Source organism: Heterocephalus glaber, unplaced genomic scaffold, assembly GCF_053883595.1.
Source record: "Heterocephalus glaber isolate CG9 unplaced genomic scaffold, H.glaber_assembly_v1.0 deba00001757, whole genome shotgun sequence".
Lineage (NCBI taxonomy): Eukaryota > Metazoa > Chordata > Mammalia > Rodentia > Bathyergidae > Heterocephalus > Heterocephalus glaber.
The window spans coordinates 1,629,710-1,656,987 of record NW_028258454.1 but is presented as its reverse complement, the minus strand read 5'-3'; the positions used below and the strand labels follow the sequence as shown (position 1 = coordinate 1,656,987).

At 39.4% G+C, this 27,278-nt stretch overlaps 1 protein-coding gene and 1 pseudogene across 15 annotated transcripts in view; one reads left to right on the top strand and one right to left on the bottom strand.

Moving 5' to 3' along the window:
* Arsb (arylsulfatase B) overlaps positions 1-27,278 on the bottom strand; it is a 301,469-nt gene that overhangs the window by 198,337 nt on the left and 75,854 nt on the right. For all 15 annotated transcript variants that reach the window (XR_015447385.1, XM_087201174.1, XM_087201179.1 and 12 more), the window contains one exon: positions 21,923-22,166. Coding sequence is in view for 14 of the 15 variants with exons in the window: in XM_087201174.1 (XP_087057300.1) it covers positions 21,923-22,166 (244 nt within the window). In the remaining variant the exon portion in view is untranslated. The remainder of the gene's footprint in view (positions 1-21,922; positions 22,167-27,278) is intronic.
* On the top strand, positions 3,251-4,595 carry LOC101719377 (protein SET-like; annotated as a pseudogene).

The following is a 27,278-nucleotide window of genomic DNA, read 5'->3' as shown; positions in this document are numbered from 1 at the left end:
TCTATGTTTCATCCCCAGCACCAAAAGAAAAAGAAAAGAAATAAACTCTTCAAATCCTACCCTCACAGGAATAAACAAAAATAAACAAACATGAAAATAATAAAAAGAACCCAGCATCTATACAAAGTTACCGTAGAGGTTTAAAAAAAATAACAAATGAGAATCCAAAGCTTTCGGCAAATGAAAACTACTTTCCTACTACGGAAAAAATGTCACAAAGGAGAGAAAACTGTTATATAATATTTCAACATGAATTAAATATAATTAAATCAGCAACTGCCAATACTTAAAAACACCATGAATCTAAAATTTAAAAATACTCCAATACTGAGCTAAGGGAAGAAACTAAAAAAAACAAAACAAAAGACAAAAATCTCAGAAAATGAAGGGATGTTATATATGTAACTGAATGTATAGAGAACAGAAAGGTTTATAGAAAATAGAAATGAAAAGCAAGAAGATAATTCAAAATAAAGAAAAGAGGCAAAAAAAAAAAAAAATCAGACAGTGACAGAAACAAAACTTATGTTGATAGTACCTGCAGTTGGAGTTGCCAGGGATGAAAACCGAAATGATTATAGACAGCTAGGTTAGGTAGAAATATTATAGGCAGTCAGACAGGACTAGGCCCTCAAAGGAGTCAGTGCAGAAGATAAGAACACATTACAACTGTGGCTGAAGGTGCATTCGTTGAAGGCCAGGCCTCAAGATAAAGATGAAATAACTAGGCCTACGTGTCTCCCCGAGCAATATACTATAATTGGTCGAATAAAGTCTAGATAGACATCAGTCACCCAGGTGGGTGACCAGCACCTCCTGATCCACGCCTTCCTAAAATGGGCCTTGTTCTTTCCATGTACACTTGCTACATGACCTGCTTCCCCATTGGATCAATATTACCTAAGAGGCTATACTTGTAATCTTATTAGTTGATCATAATTTTGTCCCTTGTTGTACACACCTCGTGATTTTTCACACATCGTGATTTTGCTCTATAAAATTTCCTCTGTAAAGTGGAATCCATGGCAACCCATGTTCCTGGTCCCCTCCTGACTCTCTCAGGTGCTGTCTCTCTCAATAAAATTTTCCAACTCTTAACCTCCACTGTTTCTCAGAATTCACTCTTTGATTTTGGGAACACAAACTTGGCATATCAGACATCTAGCAGATTGGGAGTATATTATTTCCCCTATATAAAAATAATGGAATATAGTATTTAAAACTGTAGTTTTAAAAAAGCTGAAATAAAAGAGAACTGAATGTACAAACTCAAAGAATCCACTTTGAAACTGGGAAAACTGTACCAGCACAGTCAACTTTGAGACATAGTTAGCAAAAGTCTTAAGACTTTAAATAATAACAAGAGTAATAATAAAAATCTCCTGGGCCTCCAGATAAAAAGACCAGTGGACTTGCAAAAGAAATAAAATCAGGCTGGCTTAATAGCAATATAGATAACAAGTAAAGACTGAGATAACATTTTCAAGAAATTCAAGGAAAGAAAGTATGAGACAAAACTTTTTAAATCAGTTGAGTTGTTTTTCAATTATCAAGGTTGTAGGAAATGTTTTAGTAGACAAGCAAGAATTCAAAGAATCCTGAGAAATGTATTCAAGGATGAATTCCTTCAACTAAGAGATAATTGTGAACACTTTGGAAATGGAAAGGTACTTAGCATTGAATATATTATTTTGGATCGAAAACTAAAAGAAAAATGTGGATAAGGAGAGAATGGCATTATATTTCAGAAAGCTGAATCTCAGACTGAATTTTTTTTTTTTGCTTAAATTCTTTTATTGGTACATTTTAGGTATACAATACGTTTATATTTATCATTGGGTGCTTGTACCGATCTCAGACTGAATTTAAAAACACTTGAAAGTGAGAAATAAGCAAGGAAATACTGGTCAAGAAATCGCAGGCACAAAGCCGGGAATAGTGGTGCATACCTGTAATCCCAGCACTCAGGAGGCTGTGGCAGGAGGATCTCTGTAAATTCGAGGCAAGCCTGGGTTACACAGTGAGTTCAAGGACAGCCTGAACTGCACGGTGATACCCTGTCTCAACAGAAGAAAGAAGAAAGAAGGAAGAAGGGGGAGGAAGAAGGAGGAGGAGGGGAGGAGCAGGAAGAAATCACAGGCACAATAAATTTTTCTTTGGGCACTTTCAGTTCCAGCTAAGAGAGGGAAATAGGCAAACCAGATTTTCAACTCAAAGAAAAACAGACAGAATACATGAAACAACAGCTTTCAAAGCTCCAGATATCAGGCAATGGAGGATGATCCTTGAAAGATGGGAAACAAAGGAGATGAGTCCTATGCTCGCTCCAGCCTACTGCCTTGAGAGTTCCCACGCCCTGAGGAGGGAAAGAGCAAGTGAGGGGGGCCAGTGCCTTCCTTCCTGGAGCTGAGACAGAGCTGTGAGCCCAGAGAGACCAAGGGAACGGGAGCTAAAGCACAGACACCACAGGAGAGGGGGCACACCGAGAATCCTGGAGATCTGCAGAGGATGCACTTCAACCCTGAGGAAAGACCCATCTGAGTGGTACTGTGAAGAATCATGCTCAACTTTTCCACCGAGTGGGGAACAGTAACTGTGCCCACCAGTCAGACTGAAAACACTCATAATTCATAGGCACTGGGTAGATTTCTAGACAGGGTTTTGACCCAGTAGTGGGGAATAATTAGCCTTAGAATAGGTGCCACTCTGGACCTGCCTAATAAATCACAAAAGCATTACTCAAATGAATGTAGTAACAAGTGAATCCAGAACAAAGCAAGAAAAGTTGTAAGAATATAAAATGATCCAGTACCCAACAAGGTAAATACATAATGCCTTCGGTCAAAGACTACAAGGCATGAAGACATGAGCTACCATCAGGAGAACAATCAGTCCATCACAACCAACCACAACATACATGTCAGAGTGGGCAGGAACATTTGACAGCTGTTACAGTTATCATAACTGTACTCTATGAACTTAGGAAATTATGTAGAGACACAGAAGATACAAAAAGACCCAAACTGAACTTTTAGAAGTGGAAGCTATGATGTGTGAGATGTAAAATATACTAGAGAGAATGATGGATGATTGGATACTGAGGAAAAAAGTTGATAAACTTGACAGCTTATCAAGGGAATATTCAAAATGAAATACGAAGTAAAAATAATATTTTTTAAAATGAAGAGCGCATCAGTAAGTTGGGTGACAACATTAAGTGTTCAGGTGGTAAGAATGAATATATCTATTCTTCTCAAATTAATTTACAGGTCTAGTCTGTTCCGGAGCTCCTTCCTGTGGCCCGAGATGACCCTGGGCTGGAGCTAGGACTTCCCTTGTGTCATGGCCCCCAAGCACCAGTCTCCACTCTGCCCTCCGACCAAGAAGCCCCAACAGTCTCCAGCCCCCAAGTCTGAGGCGGCGTCTGCCTCGCCGGGCCTGCCCAAGGGAGAAAAAGAACAAGAAGCAATTGAACATACTGATGAAGTACAAAATGAAACAGACTTAATGAACAAGCCAGCAAGGAGATATTGAAAGCAGAACAAAAACATAACAAACTGCCATTTTTTCAGAAGAGGTCAGAATTGATCGCCAAAATCCCAAATTTTGGGGTAACAACATTTGTTAACCATCCACAAGTGTCTGCACTGTTTGAGGAGGAAGACGAAGAGGCACTGCATTATTTGACCAGAGTCGAAGTGACAGAATTTGAAGATATAAAATCAGGTTACAGAATAGATTTTTATTTTGATGAAAATCCTTACTTTGAAAATAAAGTTCTCGGGCCGGGGATTTAGCTCAGTGGTTCCGCCACCTGCCTCAAAAGTATAAGGTCCTGAGTTTGATCCCTGGTACCAAAAAAGAAAAAAAAGAGAGAGAGAGAAAATAAAGTTCTCTCCAAAGAATTTCATCTGAATGAGAGTGGTGATCCATCTTCAAAATCCATTGAAATCAAATGGAAATCTGGAAAAGATTTGATGAAACATTCAAGTCAAACACAGAATAAAGCCAGTAGGAAGGGGCAGTGTGAAGAACCCGAGAGCTTCTTTACCTGGTTTACCAACCATTCTGATGCAGGTCCAGATGAGTTAGGAGAGATCATCAAAGATGATATTTGGCCAAATCCATTGCAGTACTACTTGGTTCCTAATATGGATGACAAGGAAGGGGAAGGAGTAGAAGAAGATGATGATGATAAAGAAGAAGGATTGGAAGACACTGATGAAGGAGATGAGGGTGAAGGTGATGAAGATTAAGATGATGATGAAGGGGAGGAAGGGAAGGAGAGGAGGATGAAGGAGAAGATGACTAATTGAACACTGATAGATTCCAACCTTCTTTTTTTTCTTTCTTTCTTTTTAAAAATTTTCTCCAGTCCCTGGGAGCAAGTTGCAGTCTTTTTGCCCCCTCCTGTGCTCAGTTGCCCTGTTCTTGAAGTCTTTTCTCAAACACCATGGTTTTCAACTTCCTTTGTGGGGAGATACCTTGAGCAGAATACAGTGGGAAAAGAATCTCTACAACCTTCTGTCCTAAATTCATTTTGATCCCCTCCTGTCTCCACACAAACTGTATGGAATCAACACCACCGTGCTCTGTGGGAAAAAACCCTTCTGCTCCCTTCGCTCTGTGGGAAGCTGGAGGGTGCCAGGCCCCGTATAGTAGTGCACAGAATTCTAGCTTTTTTCCTCCTTTCTCTGTATATTCAGCTCAAAGATTACACTGTGTCTCTATGTGAATATGGACAGTTAATATTTACCAAAAAAAAAAAATTTACAGGTCTAATCTCATTCAATCCAGTTTATAAGAAGCTTTTCTTGTAATTCAACAAAATAATTCTAGAGTTCATCAAGGAAAAATTAAAAAGTGGGACTTGTCAAGAAAATTTTGTAAAGGAAATACAATGAGGGAATGGCAGATAAATTTCTATAGGGATTTAAACATGTAACAGTGATTACAATAGGAAGGGACCAAGATGGGAACAGAGGAATGCATGGACTAAAATCACAGTACCAATGAGAGCTTACAACATAATAAAGTGGTATCATAAGTCAGTGAAAAGGAAGTATTATTTAATAATCAGTCTGGATCATTTTGTTAATATTTGGAATAAAAAATGAAGATCAAAGGTTCTTAACCTTGGCTCATGGACCATTATGCTTCATTGGTTTCATGTTATCTGTGAAAGTGAAATGAAAAGTGATTTATTTTTCTCTTTACTTTCTTCTTAAACCTGGATCTACAGGGTAAAAAAATCTGCATAATGTCATATCAAGTTTGTAGCATATTTTATATGATCAGTTAACACTCATTTGTCACCATTATTGTGTTAACAACATCCAAAAGACTTCTCCATTGGTGAGGAAGACCATTCTGACAGTACTACCAGAGGCTCTGCTTCTGTTTGGTATTAAGTTTAACTACAGATAACATGAGCAAAGGGCAGCCTATGGAATATGAATCCTTTTGTTTTCCTTTTTATCAACTAAGCTTATGAAATGTTTTGAAACAACCCGTAAGTTCTGTATCAAGTTGAAAAGTATAGAAACTACACAGAAGTGGAAAATGCTTGGAGAAGCTGCATCCCCTATAGCAAAGAAAAGCTGAAGCAGTTGAAAAGCTCCCATTGCAAATAATGTCACCCACCCCAGAAATGCTAATATTTCTCCTGACAGTTTAATATTTTGAAGCAAGTCTAAGAGGAACTGATAATTATGTAACCAGCGAATCTCTGATGCTCCTAACACAAACAACTCTGCCTTTCTTCCATTACGGGTGTTATTAGTCTTATCTAGATGTCCCCCAAAACCTCATGCACTCATAGGTGGGGGTTTTCAGAGTTCGCTGGATCTAGAGTTCGATGCTAGGAATAAGGGTGTGTTGCTGGGATTAAGGGTGCCCCACCCTGGGTGTGGGTGGCACTGGCCAAAAGGTAGACAGCCTGAATGGACTATAAAGGGATAGAAAGAAGGCAGATAGCTAGCTACCTGCTGTTGCTACTTCACTGCTTTGCTGCCTAATGCCCGCCCTGCTTTGCCATGGACTATTTGTTTCTCCTTTGTAATGCCCCTCTGCTATGCCATCCTGCCTTACAGCCAGCTAACTATGGACTGGAACCTCTACAAACTGTGAGCTGAAGTAAGCCTTTCCTCTTTTAACTTTGGGTGTTGTGTATTTTGTCTCAGCAATGGGAAAAGTAACTAAGACAGCTGGTATTCCTATTTCATGAGCCCCTTTTGAAATTTTCCAAAACTGCTATCACCTCTAAAATGGTACTTCCATTTCTGGAAAAAAAAGTTCCAGTTCTCTGGGCACAGATCAAGTATCTCTGACTTTTGGCTGTCCATTTGTTTGTACTGCTTTGCAAAGGAAGCTCCGATGTTAATGTGACTGGTTGATTTCTGTATTAGCAGCCCGTGTGCAGGATGTCCTGCCACTGGTCTGAAAAGAGGCTTGCCTTAATGCACTGCAAAGCAGCAACATCATCAGGGCCAGAGGCTGGATTCTTTTCCTATCAACAAATGAGAGCTTTTATCAAAAAATAAGAGCAGGATGAGAGCAGTTCTTTACTTACTAAATGGAAATTTGCCATATTCTTGTAGCACAAGTTTTACAATGCTTTATTAAACTTTGGATAGAAATTTTACCTTTTTATTTTTTTAAATAGAAAAGGAAAGCTGACTTTCTCATGATTTAACACACTTAGGCAAAAATTTAGCCAGATCGACAGCTCTGCATGACATGTGCCTGCTCCATGAGACTGCTCACAGGAGAGCATTCTACTGCTGAGGAAAGACATCCTGTGATCAAGCTAAGAGTCTCTCACCAGTTTCTCTGCAGGCAGAAGCAAACATGGGCCAAGCTCTTAAAAATCACTTCCAATCAAGAAAACCTTAAGATTGAAATGTGGTTTTATAATCCAAAACTTGGCAATATGGGTGAACATCAATGATGTGGACTCTGCCAAAGATAATAACCTCAATAAGATGAGGACAAAAGAAATTACTCAAAATGAATTCACGTGTTTCTCAGCTCAACTCTGGCACAATCGCTACCATTCTGTGTGCCATTGTGTGCTCTCATGAGCCAGCGTTCATAACACTCTTATTACCAAGACAACACAAAAATAAAAACTGATGGATGTTAGGCATGTTACAAATGTTGTTGTATTAAAAATTACTCCAAGTTTTTTTCTACTTCTTTAAGTAAAACCTCAACAGCTTTATTTATTGAAAGTCAGTTATAACCTGAACTGATGTTCAAGTTTTGATTTTTTCTGGGCATTTTTATTTGCTATTGGTCATTATTAGCTATTTTTAAATAGCGATTTGTCATATTAATTTTGTACTAAAGTAAGAGAGGCATACATTTGTGAAGAATGGTTTTGTTTCTATATGTAATCACATAGAATGAATGAATCAGAATAGATTAGTAATCTATTACTAATATATTAAGTTCTATCTAAATTTTTGTACATGTTTAGACTTTTTTTCTGTAAGTTCACCATTTTTGTCAGTCTCAAGAACATCTACAATGTTGAAAAGAAACCTATCCTCTGATTTTGATATTTCACATTAAGACTCACATCATTTCACAAAAATTCAAGAATAATATGGAAAAACTCACCACCACACTTAGAAGAAAATATAGATAAATATTTAGCACATTTTAAGGTGAGAAAAGGCTTTGTGGACAAAAAAACAAGAGAAACTGATTTCACCAACAAACATAAGAAAGATATTCATGTCAAAAAACAATAAAATTAAAATAAAATATTTGCAAAAACAGTCAAAAACTGTAAAAAGCAAACAAATTAGCAAGAAAACAAACTCTTCAGTAAATAAATGTAAAAACAAAGGAAGTAAACACTTTTGAAAGAGAAAATACAAATGGACTAAAATATCACTTTAATAATAAAAAATAAAGTTAAAACAAGATCATTTGCCTATAGTATTGGCAGAAATTTTTAAAACTACATAAGGAAAAGCTATGAAAGAAATGAACAATTTCATATATCATAAAATGAGTACAATGGAAAGCAATTTTGTAATCCATGTCAAATGTTTATAAAGTGGTCACTTTCCTTTGGTCAATAATTTAACTTCAAATCATTTATATCTAAGGGAAAAATTCCAAAATATAAAGATTTTATGTATTAACAGTTAATTTCAATGTTTTTAAAATATCAGAAACAATGTTAAGGGAATAGTTAAGTATATCAAGTTACATCTATATTACTAAAACAGTATTTGCCATGAATTTCTTACATAATTGATAAAAAACTGGTTATCTGGGCCGGGGATTTAGCTCAGTGGTTTCGCTGCCTGCTGCACAAGCGCAAGGACCCAAGTTCAATCCTTGGTAGCCCCCCCCCAACAAAAAAACTGGTTATTTGTTAGATGAGGAAAAATGAAGTAAAAATGCTGAAAAGAAAAATTTCAAGAAAATATGGCAAAATCTCTACAGTAACTGTTTCAGGATAGGATTTGGGTAGTTATTATTATTTTCTATAGCTTGAAAATTAGCTACAATGAGTATATATTACTGATACCAAAAAATTCAACTTAAATTAAACATCAAGTTTATGTTATGAAGAGAGGCAGATTTCTTTTGGTTTTAATAGTACATGATTATAGCACATAATGATTACAGTGAGGAGTTGGTATATGTACACAATAATTTTTGTTTTTTTGAGATAGGGTCTTGCTATGTAGTTCAGGTGGGCCTTGAACTCAGCCTCAGTCTCCCAAGTGCTGGGATTGCATGTTCGTGCCACCACACCTGACAAGAGGCAGAATATTTTAAGGTAAATGAAAAAAGTCATCTCACGAATTCACAAATAATGAGGACAAAGTTTTAGTACCTGGTAAGAGCAAAGGTTTTGTTTCTGTTTCCCAGTGGAGCTATTCAGGGGCACTGCCTTTCCTGTGACTTGGATGCTGCTGAGCATTCTTTAAATGGCAAATCATAAATTGGTCATTGTTTCCAAGCTGAAAACTCAACTTTTCAGGCAAGAAAATGAGAAAACAGGTTCGGACTGGTGTGGATTTTCCACCCTGGAAAAATAATTTATAAGAAGAACTAAAGTCGTACAGTACAGCTGAGACTCTCACAGCACTGGTTTGAATGGTGTGGGTCCACTTACACGGGGACTTTTTGAAAAAATTGGTGACAATTTGAAAAAAACTTGCAAGTAAACTTCACAGCCTAGAAATATTGAAAAAATTAAAAGGTATGTCATGAATGCACAAAATACATGTAGATAACAATAGTCTGTTTTACCATTTACTATCATAAAATATACACACTTTATCAGAACCTCTGCAAACTAACATAGACCGTGTATGATCTGATCTGCACTGAGAGAGATGTAAAGGATATAAAGATGCAGGTCATGACTGCGGAGCACTCAGTGTCCTGTGTACCACCCCACTGTAGTACTGCATAGTCAGTCACCTCCTGAGCTCTGCTCAAGTGTTGTGAGCACCCACTGACAAGGGCCTGTGATCCAAATCATCTCCAGTAAGTTGCTCACTGAAGTAAAAAGTGCTTTCCTGATCTCAGGCTCCGAGGGCAAAGAAGCTCAGCTGGTCCCAGCACCCAGAAAGAAGCTGCCTGTCTCCATCCCAGGCGCCTAGGGCAGAGAAGCTCAGCCGGTCCCAGCACCCGGAAGGAAGCTCCCTGCCTCCATGCCAGGCTCCTAGGGCAGAGAAGGTGAGCCGGCCATCCCTCCCACTGCTCCCAGCCCAGAGGAAAGGGCTTTTGGGCCACCTCTGTCCTCCTACTCCTAGCCCAATGGAAGGGGCTTCCAGGCCACCATCCCTCCCACCGCTCCCAGCCCAGAGGGAGGGGCTTCTGAGCCACCATCCCACTGCTCCTGGTCCAGAGGAAGGGGCTTCCCGGCCACCATCCCTCCCACTGCTCCCAGCCCACAGGAAAGGGCTTTTGGGTCACCATCCCTACCACTGCTCCTGGCCCCTGTCCAACCTCTCCCAGATCAGAGGAGGTAATCCGTGCAGGTGATAACAGTCCCCCGCCCCAGTCGAAATGAGAAAACACATAAATAAGTCTCAAAACCAGACTTCCAGATCACCTACAGCAACCCCAAAGGGAAATGAGATGGAACACTCCGATACTCAACCACCTGGACCCACTGAACTGGCAACAAAAGGGGATCTGGAAAAAATGAAATCAGAAATAATTTCTCAGATAACAGGAGAAACTGTGCCCCTAGTGCAAGACATGATTAATAAATCTAGAGAGGAGCTCAGGAACATGATGGAATCCCAACATAAGAAACAAATGGAATCCATAAAACAGATGCAAATAGATTTCCAGGACATGAAAAGCTCCACTGAAAGTCTACACAGCAGAAGGAGCCAATGTGAGGACAGAATTTCAGATAGAGAAGGTAAGACTGCAATTAGTGACCAGGAAAAGAAAAATTGCTTCCAAATTATAAGGGAACATGAGAAATCTATCCAGCAGCTGCTAGATGATGCAAAGAAAAATAAGATAAGACTGATTGGGCTCAATGAAGAAACAGGAGAGAGTGGAGATGACATAAAAAAATCTCTTTGCAGAAATAACGGCAGAAAACTTCCCAAGCAGGGGAAAAGAGCTTGACATACAGATAAGTGAGGTATATAGGACTCCAAATAGCCTTGATCAAAAAAAATCTACACATAGGCATATAATTGTTAAGATTCCAGAAACACAACAGAAGAACAAAGTTCTGCAAGCAGTTAGAGAAAAGAAACAAATCACATACAAAGGAAAGCCCATCAGAATCACAGCAGACTGCTCAACACAAACCATCAGGGCAAGAAGAGCTTGGAGTGACATATTCTAAGCCCTAAAAGAAAACAGCCTCCAACCCAGACTGATGTACGCTGCAAAACTATATTTCAAAATGGACGGAGAAATAAGATACTTTCATGACAAAGAGCACCTTAGGAACTTCCTGAATACCAAACCAGCACTCCAAAGAATTTTACACAATGGCCTAGGAACAGACATTGAGGATCACAACCCCAGGAAGCAAAGCAGAATGAACCCATCTGGCATGACAAGAAATTAAATGGAAAGGGGGAGAACCCAACAAAAAGAAAAAGTCATGCCAATGACAAGTCAATACGTTTCAGTTATAACCATCAACATTAATGGTCTCAATTCACCAATCAAAAGAAATAGACTGGCAGAATGGGTCAAGAAGCAAAATCCAACAATATGCGGCATACAAGAAACACACTTAATTCAAAAGGAAACTCACAGACTGAAAGTTAAAGTGTGGAAAACAATACTGCATGCAACAGGAACCCGAAAAAAAGCAGGAGCAGCTATCCTCTTTGCAGATCAAGTAGATTTCAAACCAACACTGATTAAGAGAGACAAAGAAGGACACTACATCCTTGTAAAGGGAACAATCCAAGAGGAAGAGATGACAATCATAAATATCTATGCACCAAACACTAGTGCACCCAACTATATAAAACAAATACTAACGGACATGAAAACTCATATATGCACTAATACAATTGTAGTGGGGGACCTCAACACCCTACTGTCACAAATAGATAGATCAACTAGACTAAAAATAAGTAATGAAATACTAGAACTCAATCGAACTCTTGAACAAATGAACTTAACAGATGTTTACAGAGTCTTCCACCCCACAAAATCAGAATACACATTCTTCTCAGCTGCACATGGGTCATTCTCCAAAACAGACCACATACGCACACACAGAACATGTTTAAATGCAAAGGAATTGAAGTTATCCCCTGTACATTATCAGACCATAGTGCGATGAAATTGGAGATCCATAGCAAAAGAAACTCAAAAAATTTCATAAACATGTGGAAATTGAACAACACACTTCTGAATAACCAATGGGTCACAGAGGAAATTAAACAAGAAATCAGACAGTTACTTCAATTAAATGACAATGACAGTACAACATATCGGAATCTATGGGACACAATGAAAACTGTCTTACAAGGGAAATTTACAGCAGTGAATACGCATATTAGGAAAACAGAACGAGCCCAATTAAACAATCTGATGCTGAACCTCAAGTTTCTAGAAAAAGAAGAGCAGGACAACCCCAAAGCTCATACAAGGGAGGAAATTATAAAGATCAGAGGAGAAATCAATGCAATGGAGATGAAGAGAACGATACAAAAAATCAATGAAGCCAAGAGTTGGTTCTTTGAAAGAATCAACAAAATTGACACACCCATAGCCAACCTTGTCAGAAAAAGGAAAGAAAAGCCCCAAATCCATGCAATTAGGAATGAAAAGGGTGAAATGACAACAGGCCCAGCAGAAATCCAGAGGATCATCAATACCTACTTCCAGAACCTATACGCCAATAAGATGGACAACACAGAAGAAATGGACAGATTTCTAGATACATATGAATTACCAAAGTTGAACGAAGAAGACCTAAAAATTCCAAACAACCCAATATCAACCAATGAAATTGAAAATGTAATTAAAAACTTATCAACTAAGAAAAGCCCCTGATGGCTTCACTGCTGAATTCTACAAGACATTTAGAGAGGAACTGCTGCCACTACTGTTTAAACTCTTCAATGAAATTGAAAGGGAAGCAATACTCCCAAATTCATTCCTGGAAGCAAGCATCACCTTGATCTCCAAAGCAGAGAAAGACCCAACTGAAAAAGAGAACTATAGGCCAATCTCACTAATGAACATAGATGCAAAAATCCTTAATAAGATACTGGCAAACAGAATGCAGAAGATCATCAAGAAGATCATTCACCCTGATAAGTGGGATTCATCCCAGGGATGCAGGAATGGTTCAATATACGCAAATCAATCAATGTAATACACTGTATCAATACAGCCAAGGACAAAAAACATATGATTATCTCCATAGATGCAGAAAAAGCATTTGACAAAATCCAACATGCATTTAGGATAAAAACCCTACAAAAAATTGGAATAGATGGTCTCTACCTCAAACTGATAGAACCCATCTATGAAGAACCAACAGCCAATATCATACTAAATGGTCACAAACTGAAATCCTTCACACTAAAATCAGGAACAAGACAAGGATGTCCACTATCACCACTCTTGTTCAATATAGTTCTGGAAACATTAGCCATGGCAATTAGACAAGAGAAAGAAAGAAAAGGAAAAAGATAGGAAATGAAGAAGTCCAATTGTCATTATTTGCAGATGACATGATACTTTATATAGAAGACCCCAAGAACTCCACCAAAAGTCTTCTAGACTTAATAACCAAATCCAGTCAAGTAGCTGGTTACAAGGTCAACATACAAAAATCAATAGCTTTCCTCTGCATGAATGACAGACTCACTGAGAGAGAGAAATAGTGCAAATAATTCTGTTCACAACAGCATCTGAAAAACTTAAATACCTAGGAATCAACCTAATGAAAGAAATCAAAGACCTCTTCTCTGAAAACTGTACCACTCTGAAAAGAGAGATTGAAGATGATATCAGAAAATGGACAGACATCCCCTGCTCCTGGGTAGGAAGGATTAATATAGTGAAAATGGCCATACTTCCAAAACTGCTATATAGATTTAATGCAATTCCAATTGAGATCCCAGCACCATACTTCATGGATCTTGAGAAAACAATCCAAAAATTCATTTGGAACAAGAAGAGACCCAGAATAGCAAAAGCAATTCTAGGTAACAGGGACATGGCAGGGGGTATCACAATCCTCAACCTGCTACTATACTACAAAGGTACTGTGATAAAAAGAGCATGGTACTGGCAAAGAAACAGACTAAGGACCAGTGCAACAGATTAGAAAATGAAGAAACAACGCCAGACACACTCAGCCATCTCATCTTCGACAAAGGAGCTAAACACCCTCACTGGAGGAAAGATAGCCTCTTTAATAAATGGTGCTGGAAAAACTGGGCTTCAACTTGCCAAAGATTAAAACTACACCTGTATCTCTCACCATGCACTAAACTAAAATCAAAATGGATTAAAGATCTAAATATTAAAATAGAAACTCTGAACCAGTTGGAACAGAGGTTAGGTAGAACCCTTGAAGACATCAGTGTAGGAAAAGATTTTATGAACAAAACCTCAGTTGCCCGTGAACTAGCACAAACAATCAACAAATGGGATCTCTTCTTATTAAAAGGCTTCTGCACAGCAAGAGAAACTACCACCAGTGTGAAGAGACAACCCACAATGTGGGAAAAAATCTTCACCTGTTCTTCCTCAGACAAAGGTCTACTATCTCGAATCTATAAAGAACTTCAAAACATCAGACCTCCCAAATTTAAAGACCCAATCCAAAAATGGGCAGCTGAAATGAACAGACATTTCTCAGACAAAGAAGTAGAAATAGCAAATAAATACATGAAAAAATGTTCAATATTACCGGTCATTCGAGAGATGCAAATGAAAACAACGATGAGATTCCACTTCACTCAAGAAGAATGGCTGCTATCATGAAATCAACCAATAACCAATGCTGGCGGGGCTGTGGGGAAAGAGGAGCCCTGCTCCACCGCTGGTGGGAGTGTAGACTGGTGCAACCACTGTGGAAATCAGTATGGAGATACCTCAAAGAACTAGGACTGGAAGCCCCATTTGACCCTGCTATTCCACTGCTGGGGATCTTCCCCAAAGAATTAAAAGAATCATACCACAGTGATATATGTGCACCCATGTTCATAGCAGCGAAGTATGTAATAGCTAAAACTTGGAAACAGCCCAAATGCCCATCAACCGGAGACTGGATAAAGAAAATCTGGTTTTTATAAAATGGAGTACTACTCAGCCATAAAAAATGAGAAATTAGAGACATTTATAGCTAAGTGGATGCACATTGAGGCAATACTCTTAAGTGAAATAAATAGGACACACATGTGTAAATACCGAATAGTTTCTCTGGTGTGAGAGACTGAAAGTGTAAATAAGAACCTAATGTATAATAGGTAATGTGAAATAGGAAGAAAAGGGGCAAAGGGGAAGGAAGTGGGAGGGCTAGGGGAAAGGATAGAAGGGAATGGGATTAATATGAGAAAATGGAAAAATAGGAACAAAATCTTTGTAAATAGGGAGGACTGAAGGGGTTGAAGGGAGGGCTGAGCAACGGTGAAAAATAAGAACCAAGAGAGACTATGTAAAGGTGCAAATTTCCAATGATGAATGTCATTATATTGTATACCTAAAATGTACCAATGATTAGAATGAATAATCGATAATGTAAAATAGGAAGAAAAGGTCCAAAGGGGTAGGAGTAGTGGGAGGGGCAGGGGAAAGGAAAGAAGGGAAAGGAAAAATGATGAGAAATGGAGAAAATGGAAATACAGTCTTTGTAAATAGGGAAGGGTGGAGGGCGTGAAGGGAGAGCTAGGAATGGGGAAAAAATAAGAACCAAGATGCATTATGTAAAGGTACAATTCCCAGTGAGAAATGTAATTGTGTTGTATACTTACAATGTACCAATAAAAGAATTTAATACAAAAATAAAAAGAAATAAATCACATGCAAAGGAAAGCCCATCAGAATCACAGCAGACTTCTCAATGCAAACCCTCAAGGCAAGAAGAGCTTGGAGTGATGTATTTCAAGCCCTAAAGGAAAACAGCCTCCAACCCAGACTGATGTACCCTGCAAAACTATCTTTCAAAATGGATGGAGAAATAAGATACTTTCATGATAAAGAGCACCTTAGGAACTTCATGAATACCAAACCAGCACTCCAAAAAATTTTAGACAATATCCCCGGAAAAGACAATGAGGATCACAACCCCAGGAAGCCCAGCAGAATGAATCTGTTGGGCGTGACAAACTGAACGGAAAGAAGGAGAATCCAACAAAAAGAAAAAGTCATAACAAGGCTTTTAAAACTTTTAACTTCATCTCCCTAATCAGTGTATAATTCAATCTTATTATTGTTCATGGTTAGTATTTTTTTTATTCTAGTGTCGCACACCTTTCCTTGTGCTGTACTGCCTTTTTATCATCTTCTGTTGTCTACTTTTTAATTGGGTTGTCTATTAATGACCTGTAAGAGTTCTTTATATATTCTGGTCATAGGTTATATGCATTGTAATTATGGTCTGTTTAAGGGCTACTTTTCATTTTAACGATATCATTTAAAGTTCTAAATTTTGATGGAATCTCATTTATCAATTTTTTTCTTTCATACATCATGATTTTTGTATCCTAGGAAGATCTTGCCTACTGTAAATTCATAAATATTTTCCCTTATAATTTCTTCTTAAAGTTTTATAGTTTTAGTCTTTCATATTTAGGTTTATAGATCCTTTCAAGTTATTTTTATTTATGGAAATAAAGGGTTGAGGTTAATTTTTTATATATGGATACCATGTTTTCTAGTGCCATTTACTGAGAACACTATCTTTTCCTCAGCTCTTGAATTGAGTTTATATTCTATAAAATGTTAATGTTAAATAATCTTTCAAAACTCAGTGGACATGTACGTGTGGTTCTATTTGTAGATTCTCTGTTTTGTTCCAATGATCTATATGTCTTTCCTTACACCAACACTGCCTTGATTACTGCAGCTTTAGAAGAAGTCTTAAAATTAGGTACTAAACATCTTCCAACACTGTTTTTGTTTTTGTTTTTAACTTTTCTAGGTCCTTTGTACTCATACATAACTTTTAAATTTCAATATCCAGTTCTTCATTTATAGCAAGTATACAGAGACCTGAATTTTTATATATACCTTGTGTTTTCTAATCCTGCTAAATTCAAGTGCAAGTTCTAGGGGCTCCTAGAGATTTCTTAGTATTTTCTCTGTAGATGATCATTTCATCTACATATAGTTTGCTTCTGCCGTGCCAATCCTATCCTAGTTGTGTCATTTTATTGCCAGACTATTTTGGTGGGGCCTAGGTTTCAAAGTTTAATGGACAGATAAAGAGTAAGCATATCTGCCCTTGTTCCCCACCTTAAGGAGAAAGCATTGTATCTTCTCCATTCATATAAGGTGTTCTCGCTGGAAGTATGGAGTACATGTCTTTAATCTGTTGAGCAGTTTCTGTTCTACTTCTAGTCTCCTGATAGCTTTTACCATGAACAGCTGTAGAATTTAGTCCAATCTTTTTTCTCCAACTAGTGACAGGATCATATGGCTTTCTCCTTTCCTCTGTTAAAATGATGACTTTTGGGGGTGGATCTTCCAATGCTGAACCAACACTGCCATCCCTATAAGAAAACCACTTTCTACATACTGCCAGATCTGACTTCTAATAGTTTATTTTGTTAAACAAATTTCTATCTATGTTCATACTTTTTTCTTCTATTATCTTTATCCAGTTTTAGGATTAGCACAATGTTGAGTTCCTAAAATGAGGGGAGAAGTGTTCCTTCATTTTTCTGCTTTAATTGTTTGATATAATTTATCAGTTAAAATGTTTATGAGCCTGCTGTTGTCATATACGTAGGTTTTCAAGCTAGGAATATACTTTCTTTAATAGGTGCTATTCAAATTTTATATTTCCTCCAGAGTTAGTTTCATTAATTTGTCTTCCAAGGTACTTCTTAGAAGTTGTCAAATTTATTTCAAGACAGATTTTTGAAATATGCTTTCTATATCCTTTTAAATTCTGTAAAATCTGTGGTAATGTCTCCTAGATCTTAATATTTTAATTTTAAAAATGTATAACTGATATTGTGTAACAGGAAGAAAAGGTCTAAAAGAGCAGGGGAATTGGGAGGGGTAGGGGAAGGGAAAAAAGGGAAAGGAAAAAATATGAGAAGAGGAAAAAAATGGAAACAAGGTCTTTGCAAATAGGGAAGGGTGGAGGGGGTGAAGGGAGGGCAAGGGAAGGGGAACCAAGAGACTCATGTAATGGTACAAGTTCCCAATGATGAATGTAACTGTATTTTATACTTAAAAAAATGTACCAATAAAGTTAATGGGGGAAAAAAAAGTGCTTTCCTGTGGTTCTCGACACATTTTCCATAGCATATAATACATATAACACTCAAAATGCGAGGTGATCCACAGTGATGTCAGAGGTATGGCTTCTAGTCCACAGCAGGCCATTAGTAGCAACATTTTGGGGGAGTCAAATATACGCAGACTTCTACTGTAGTGGGAGAAGAGTAGACCCCTAAGCCCGGAGCTCCCCCAGTGCCATTTCTGTGGGCCTCAGTGCCATCACACCCCAGGAGAGCTGCAGCTGGGCAGTGACCCAGTCACCTTACTGCAGCCATGAGCAGGAAACAGAGATTGAGAAGCAACCAGGCATCCATCCTCAGTGCTGCAGAAACCAAGCCTGTCATCAGGGGTGGGGGTACAGGGACCGGTGGCCAGGCAGCCTCACATAGGTGGCACCTGCTAATGTGGATGGGAAGGTCACAGCACAGAGGTTTGGGGAGCAGTAAAATAGCTCATGTGGTCTCATCAATGGGAATGACACCAAGGAAGGTGGATGCCATGGAAGGAAGAACAGGAGTGGTGGCAGCAGACATTCCAGGCCCTGAAGGAGTTCTGGGTAGAGGAAGCTACCACACAGCTGCTCTCCAAGGCTGCAGGGTCCTCCACACCATCACCAGGACAACTAGCAGGAGAGAGAGGAGAAAGACCAAGAGACCGCACAGCACACCTTAGGGAGTAGCAATGATGGCCAGCCTACAGCAGGTGATGTCCCTTCCTAGCTCCATCCAGAGCCCCCTGGGTGACTACCATAGCATGCTTCCTCCTGGCCAGGGAAAAGTAATGGAGGGTGCCAACAAGCAGGACACAGGAAAACAAGATGAGTCTGGGGTTAGAGACCATGATTCCACAGGACCTCCCTCGCACAGTCCAGAGAGGATGCAGTAAAGGGAACAAGGAAAACTGAGGTGATGAGACTCAAGGTCAGCAGCCCCCTCAACAAAGGGACCCCTGCAGCTTCAATCACTGCTGCAGATGCCCGGAAACCCTGAACCACAAGAAGGCAGAAAGGTGAAGGCAGCCTGTGCACCAGCTGACCAGCAGTCTGCTCCCAAGGCATCCAGACATTCAACAAGGAGAAATGAACATGAAATCCCTGTGATAAGGAACAAACAGAAGATTGGAGCTAAAGCCTTTAAAAGCTTGCTTTTTTTTTTTTTGCCTGTTGACTGGATAGCTGGAACTATCTGCATGAGGTTTTTACTATATTTACCCGAAGATGTCTCTTTTTGGTCATGACAAATGTGTTATTTTTTAAAGACTGTTTTTTCTCAATATGGTTTAAAGTTTTTAAATTGTTTCATATCTGATCAAGGTAAGATTTTAAGAACTTCATTTTTAACTTGTAATAATAGTTTAAAGCTTTATTTTTCAAAAAGGTCAACTGCAAGCAAATGTTAATAAAGGTATTAAATAGTTTTTTTCTAAGTGATACTATATGTGGATTTCTGATAGTAATGAAATCAGTAACCAGAACCCCAGTATTATTCCAGGGTCAGTGTGAATAAAGGTGAAAAAAATAGCTACTTCATGCTTTACATTTCATTGTTCGAAAAATAATCTTTAACATTTGAGAAAGTCTCCAAGGAAGATCTGGAACTTTGAGTTGAGAAATGATTTACAAAAGATTAGAACACTAATTGATCAGATTTTCCCAGGGGTTTGGAAGCAGTTAAACCTTTGTGAGGCTCAGCTTCCTGGACAACACTCATTAGAGAGCAGCTAAGAGACTCATGGTCTGAGAGGCTGAGAGCAGCCTAGCCAAATGTTTCTTCCATCCATTCCTAAACTCTTAGGATTTTAAGAGTTTCTGTTTAAGCTTTAATAGACGTCTTAGTTACTTTTCTCATTGCTGGGACAAAATATCCGACACCCACAAGTTAAGGGAGAAAAGGTTTATTTATAGTTTGTAGAGGTTTCAGTCCATAGTCAGCTGATTCTAAGGCAGGGAGGCATGGCAGAGGTGCACTGCAGGTGAGAAACAGTTCATGGCAAAGCAGGCAGAAAGCAGCAAGCAGCTTTTCCCTTTTATCCCATCCAGGCTACCAGCCTTTTGGGTGGTGCAACCCAGAACTATACTAATTCCAATCAGTGGACTTAGTGTCACATACCCTTAATCCCAGTATCACACATCCATGATCCATTCAGCTCTGAAAAGACCTACCTATGAGCACATGAGGCTTTGGGGGGACATCTAGATACAAACCATAACAGAAGCTGTCAAACTTCCTTTGCATAAAATAACCTTTTGCCAAACTCTGACTTTTTAACACTGAAGATTATTTTTTCCAGAAAAATTGAGACTGTAAAAGTATAAGGAATACTCTGTGTGTCCAGCAGGTGGGGACTGGTTCCATTATGGTGTGTCCAGAATGTCAAGGACTGTGACTACACTGTGGTCTGCATGAGGCACAAATTTCAATGCCTACATGGACCAGGTAGGCAACAGAAATGAGTACAGTGGGGGGCGTGTGTGGGGAGATGAGAGCAACGGGGATTTAAGGGGTCAACGCATCAACTAACAAAGGTAGCAACTATGTGATTCCATTCAGTTGCTGGCCTTGTGAAAATGCAGACGTTGTCCTACCAGACCTTCTTATTTTTAAAAACTTTTTATTTGGAAATAATTACAAATTTACAAAATGTTAAGAAAATAAGACATGGTGAAAAAAACACCTATACTTTTTACCCACATTCTTTTATTACTCATATTAGAATCCATTTGAATTCCTGCCCTAACACACAATTTTTTCTCAACTACTGGAGGTTTTTTATATACATGGTGGCTCTTCTAAATACTCTGCTATGTTTTTCCTATGATCAGGAACTTCCCTGCCTTTAGCTGGAACAACAGAGTGGGATGACAAAAGAAGAGCATGCCAATGTCCTCTCTTCCTGGCCACCATGGGACTCATCCATCAGCCACTACCCACAGAGCCAATGATACCAAGAGGTGGAAAACCATCACCCTGGACATCTGTCAGTCTTTAGTAAAAGCAATGCCTCCAATACATGTATATTTACTTTTGGGGGGTACTGAGGATCGAACTCAGGACCTTGCACTTGTGAGGCAGGCATGGTGCCACTGAGCTAAATCCGTGGCCTTCATGTATTTTTACTCTTAAGCAGGATATACATACTAATCTACCACTACATTACATACCTTCTAAACATAAAAAGGATAGAAAAAATTAAATATAAAGTGCAAAGTTTTCTCCCTGTACTCAAGGAGCGGCCTGGACCCTCCAGGGTATGTGCTTCCCCACCTTGGGGGCCACTGCCCTAAACTGGAGTGGGGGTAGCAATCCAAAGCTGGACCCTGCTCCCTGGACAGTGTCTCCTTAATTCCTAACTTCACTCTATCATGATACACCATTTCATTGCCTTCATAACTCTTATACCCACGTGAAGTCATCTTGCGAGTCTATGTGTTTACTTATTTAATACTTTTCTCCCCCTTCTAGAATACTTGCTTCTTGAGAGCAAGGCCCTTGTCCGTCTATTCATTCCTCATTCTCAGCACTTAGGACAGGGACCAGCACATAGTAGGTATTCGTCACTTATTAATGAGCGGACCTGAACTTATTCCCTGAGACTGAACAGCTGCTCTGGGCTCCTATCCCAGCCCACTCCCCCGCTTAGTCCTCCATTCTTCCAGCACACAGCAAGGCAGGTGCCCTGATCCCTGCAGGAAGCCAACAATACACAGGCCTACTTCTCAGCAGAGTGTCTCAGCTTTAAAGACCTTCCATACAGACTGAAGGCTGAGGACAATCTTATTCTTCGTGTAAAACACGGGCCTGAAATCTCAAATTTCAAACTCAAAAAATATATAATTATAATAGCTCTACAGGTATTTCATTTCTCAAAGGGGATCATTTATTTGTAAGCAAACTGTACTTTCAACACAAAAGCTATCATTCTCACCCCTTCCTGACAAGCTATTCTGGGAGATTCTAACTAAGGAGGGCAGCACATCCAATACCTGATGGTTCTCCACACATCGAAGCCATCCAAGGGCTTGGTGCCATGAGTGTCGCCCCCCGCCAGCTTCACAAGCGTCGGCAGCCAGTCGGAGATGTGGATGAGCTCTCGGTTCTTCACACCCTTCTGCTTCAGCAAGGGGCTTGCGACAAAGCCCACTCCTCGGACACCTCCTTCCCACAGGGTCCATTTTCTTCCTCGAAGGGGCCAGTTGTTGCCTCCAGCCAGGGTCTGCCCTCCATTGTCTGAAACACAATTGGGCCAAGGCATCAGCATGTGAATACTGTCAGAATCAAAGTGGAGCCAGCTATGTCAAGCCTTGACTGACAAGAGTAATAAAGCTGAAGTTACAAAGAGGATCTCATGCCTATATCCCCAGTGATAAGTACTATCACTGATAAGACTGCCAGTACCACAACCTTGTAAACAGGCCACCACGACCTATACAAAAATACTGCAGGGATGCCTGACCAACCATGTGTGGGTGCCACTCTTGTTACTGATCCCTGTAAGACAAGGATTATTGCTTCAAAACTAGTTAAGTAATTCTCCTCAGTTTTCCTTTAAAAATGTCCCCTTGCCTCAACTCTGTGGAGATGCTCAGTTTGCTATGACACATGTATTCCCATTGCAATAATCTAATACTCTCAAATTCACTTATTATCTTTAGAGAATCTGTTTGTTGTTTAGGTAGAAAAGGACAGTATCAACCCTTAATTTAATGACAGAAGGGTTCCACATACACTCTTACTAAATGGTGCTTGAAGAATAACATGAGAACATCTACCCTCTCCCACTGGACACTGCCTGTCACTGCACCCACAGAACCAGGGTCCAACACAGGATGCGGGTGATGCAGGACCTCTAACTCCACCACTGGTGGGGCCACTGAATGAGTCCCTGCCAGGTACCTGTGCCAAGAAATCGCCTAGGTTTCATGTGCACATGGAAGAATCCATGCAAGCTGTGGCTGCTGCAACTGTGGAAAGAAAACTTGGAGTGAGTTTCACCTAAGAACTTAGAGTTCCTGAGTCAGGACAGCAGACCTTTTAATATTTTTTGAAAATTTTTCCAGCATTTAAACTGGTGACTGAATTAACTTTGCACTCCTGGTGATCTGAGCTCTTTCTTAAGTGTAAAAGTTAAAGACTTCTCCAGGGATTTATAAATATCTCTGTAAACACAGATTCATACATAAATTCTTCCCTTCTTGACAAGATGGCAAGGTAAAGCTCCATGAAGAACAATGGCAGGGAAGAAAGAGAAAGTTTCTCTTTCAAGACCACATAGAGGATGGGGACACTAGTGAAGCTGGGGCAGGAGCTAGGAGAGTGATTAAAGTCGAGTATTTTACTGAGAGTCTGATGTTGGGTTGGAACTGTAGAAAATAAGCCGTTGTTCTTATACACTGAGTGTGTAGAATTACATCACCTTCAAAAGCACCCACACACTTAGGTGACTTTAGAGACACATTCTAAATAACACTTATTTGTGTGTATATTAAACTTTTAAAAAAATCACCACAGTTGTCCAAATGAGCACATGAGGTAGTCCAACACACCTGCACTACAGAATGTCACACCATGGTCCCCTCTAATCCCTGCGGCATGTATTCCAAGACTCCAGTGGATACCTGAACCTTGAGTAGTATTAAATTCCATATATACTATGTTCTTTCCTCTACATCTACACCTATGGTAAAGTTAAATGATAAGTTAGGCACAGTAAGACATTAACAACACAACGGGACACTTATATTACAACCAGTTGTGTGGAGCTGGCACAGTGCTAAGTGCTTATGGTCACAGCCACTCTAGAGGCAGAGGAGGAAAACTTGAACCCAAGGAGTTCAAGACCATCTTAAGCATAGCAACCTCCCCCCTAAAAAAAAGAAAAGAGAAAAAAAGATTACACAAATGTGTCTTTCTCTCGAAATATCTTACTGTAATGGATGCTGGCCAAAAAGATGATTCACATCTTGGGCAGGACTAAGCAGGATGGCACAAGATACCATCGCCCTATGCAATTTGAATCTTATAAATTGTTTATTTTGGGAATTTTCCCTTTAATGTTTTTGGACCATGGTTGACTGCAGGTAACTGAAACCATGCAAAGTGAAACTGCAGCTATGGAGGGTCTCTGCATAGAATGCAGTGGTGGGCGTGGGAGGAAAGAGAAGTGACGATTCTGAGCACCATCTGCACACTGGCCACCACTTGGACTTCACCTGCTCTCTCACAGGGCCTGGGGTCCAAAAGAGCTGGAATCGAAACCCAACAAAACCACTCACTGTGTGGCCAGGGCCAATATGCTGCTTCAGCTTCCTCCTCTTTAATGTGGAGATTATAAGTCTAGTCCATATATTACGGTGAGAATAAAATGACATCCTTTGTAATCATTTTTGGCAGGGCACCTGTGTAACCTATGTGCTCAGGGACAGTGACTGTTGTTTCTAACGTTTACAGTAACGCAAATAGTCTAGTCCTATGACCATTTTGTAGTTAAAGAAAATGAGGTTTGAGAAATCCAAGCAGCTAAGTAGATTCCCACCAGGTCTTGTGACTTCCCAGACCTCGTCTCTGCAGGGCCAAGCCCCAGGTCCCTAGTGCAGAGTGGGCTTACACATGGGGCCACACAGCCCTCCTTCCCCATGAACACCACAGCCTTGGCTGGCCCCAGCCATGAATACTCTTCCTATTGTGGTGAGTGGGAAAGAAAATCAAGGCTGTGTTGCCAAGGAGGCTCTAATCAAGCCCCTAACACATGGCGTCTCAGTTCCTGTGTGCCTCGTGAAGCGGTATGGTGAAGGGTTACTGAATGAGATGAAGGTCATGCTTCTTTTTGTTTGTTTTTTGAGACAGGGTCTCCCCATGTAGTTCAGACCAGCCTTGAACTCACTACGTAGCACAGGTCTCAAACTTGCAGCAATCCTCCTGTCTCAGCCTCCCAAGTGCTGGGATTACAGGTGTGCCCTACCACATGCAGCTAGAAGTTGTGGCTCTTCAGTATGGGCTGGGTGGTGATCAAGCTCAGCATTCAGTGTCACACACTCCTGAGAGCCTTCCTCAGGTGTTGCTGCATGTTTTCTTCACTCACTAGGTCTATGAAATACACACTCCATTTCACATTCAATACTCCTCAGAGTCTTAGGTGCCCAAAAATAACACATCAGAACAACCCACTGAGCATGACACTAGGTCCAGCGGACCCATCCCTTACTTTTTTACTGTAAATTTGTACTTTAGCGTAATAGTAGCCAGCTGTGCATCTCAGTATCTTTCCCTGAGGGATACAGGAAGCAATCTGTGTTTACCCACTTGGTATGATGAACGGCAAGGTGTGTGCACATGTGTAAAATTGGCAGAATGGGATTTTTATCCATACACATTATGCTCCGTCTAACTGGTTTTGCATATCTTTACCTGAGCAACACAGTGGGTCCAACAGACCCACATCACTCTAAGATTTGTTTAAAAAACAAGTTTTCTTTTGATTTTTCTGGTAGAAGTAACCAATTTAGTACAATGGCACATGAAAAAACAGATTTGCAAGTTTTGGAAGAGATCAAAATTGAATCATCAGGTTAGTCATGCATGGATAAGGAAGATGATTCTTTATGGTAAAATACATGTTTTCATAACAGAAGAGTGGTGTGGGTGGATGATGATGATGATGATGATGATGATGATGATGACAACTTTGACATTAGCCATGTGAGCCAAAGTTCCTGTGACAGTGAAATGGAGCAAGAATCAACTGATATAGACACAGGAAATGCAGACCTCCTTGATTCAAATCATGAAGAAAACAGCTATGTGAGTACATATTTGACTAGTAGAAATGTTGCAAAATGGTCATGCAACCAGATGGAACGATCCAATGTTAGAACTAGGTCCAAAAATATAGTGAGGGTCTTGGCAGGTGTGAAACATATTGGACAGAATGCCAGCACTACCATTCAATGTTAGAAATTATAACAGACAAAATGCTACAAGATGTGTGAAATACACAAAGGTTGAAATGCATGTAAAATGTTCTTTATACATCAATAGTCATTAAAAAATGTATTTATTATGACACTTCACCAGCTGAACAGAAGGCATTTATAGGACTGCTGTACTTAGTAAGGATTTCTCATGGTAATTGGAGGAATGTAAAAGACTTATGGAAAAGCAAAGGGTCAAAATATGACATAAAAATTTATGCCCTTGTAGATGCAAAAAATTACTATGCTTTAAATTTAGACATTTATCCTGGAACCATCAGGTCCTTATTTGTATAATAATAAATCAAACGATGTTGTGAACAGACTTGTTGTTCCCATCTCCCAAACTAATTAGAATGTAACATTCAACAATTGGTTTACCAGTTTCCAATTGATGTTACATTAGCTAATAGAGCACAAGTTGACCAGCACAGGAACTTACTTGGGAACAAAGCAGAAATTCCAAAGGAAATGCTGCAATTTCAAAATAGAAAATTGTATAGTACAATCTTTGGATTTCAGAAAGATTTACATTGGCCTCGTATATGACAAAGAAAAACAAACTGGTACTGCTGATGTTAACACTGCACCATGATGGAAATATTGATAGGAAAACCTCAACAAAATGGAAGCCTGAGATGGAAATTTTACAACAAAACCAAAGGCAGAGTAGATGTTAGTGATGAGTTATGCAGCAACTATGGTGTCACTCGAAACACACAGCATTGGACAATGGCTGTGTTCTACTCAATCCTAAACATGTGTAGCATAGTTTGACAGTTTATAAAGAAAATAACAAGTACAAAATATGGAGAAATTTTCTTAGAGGATTGGGACTGGAATTCATAAAGACCATTTATAGCAGAGGAAAAACAAAATGGTTCTGCCCAAGAAACTATGCAAAAATATTGTGGAGCACACTGGTGAGCTGACAGGTGAACAGGCAGGTGCAGCATCACAAAGAACTACTACAACAGGAAAACCAACAAGAAAGAACAGGAAAACAAAACACACATGCTATCAGTGTAAGCGATACTTGTGCATGAAACATGCAGTTGTCATGTGTGATAACTGCCGTGAGTGTGACAGCTGAAGCAAAGATTATTTCTGGGGTAGACTTTTGTTTGTGTTTACACTGTAGTTCACATAGGCTTTTATTTCTGATGTTATCTCTTAGGTTTTGTAAGCAAGTAAACAGGTGATATGAAAATGTTGATGCCTATTCTAAGCACTTATTACACATTTGATATTTTATTTTATTGATTTATTTCCCTGCTAAGTACATGTTGTACAATACAGTAAGAAGCTCCTGACAAAACAGAAAGAGAAAACAGGTAACAAGAATGGCCTGCCACTCAGGAAAGGAAAGCTA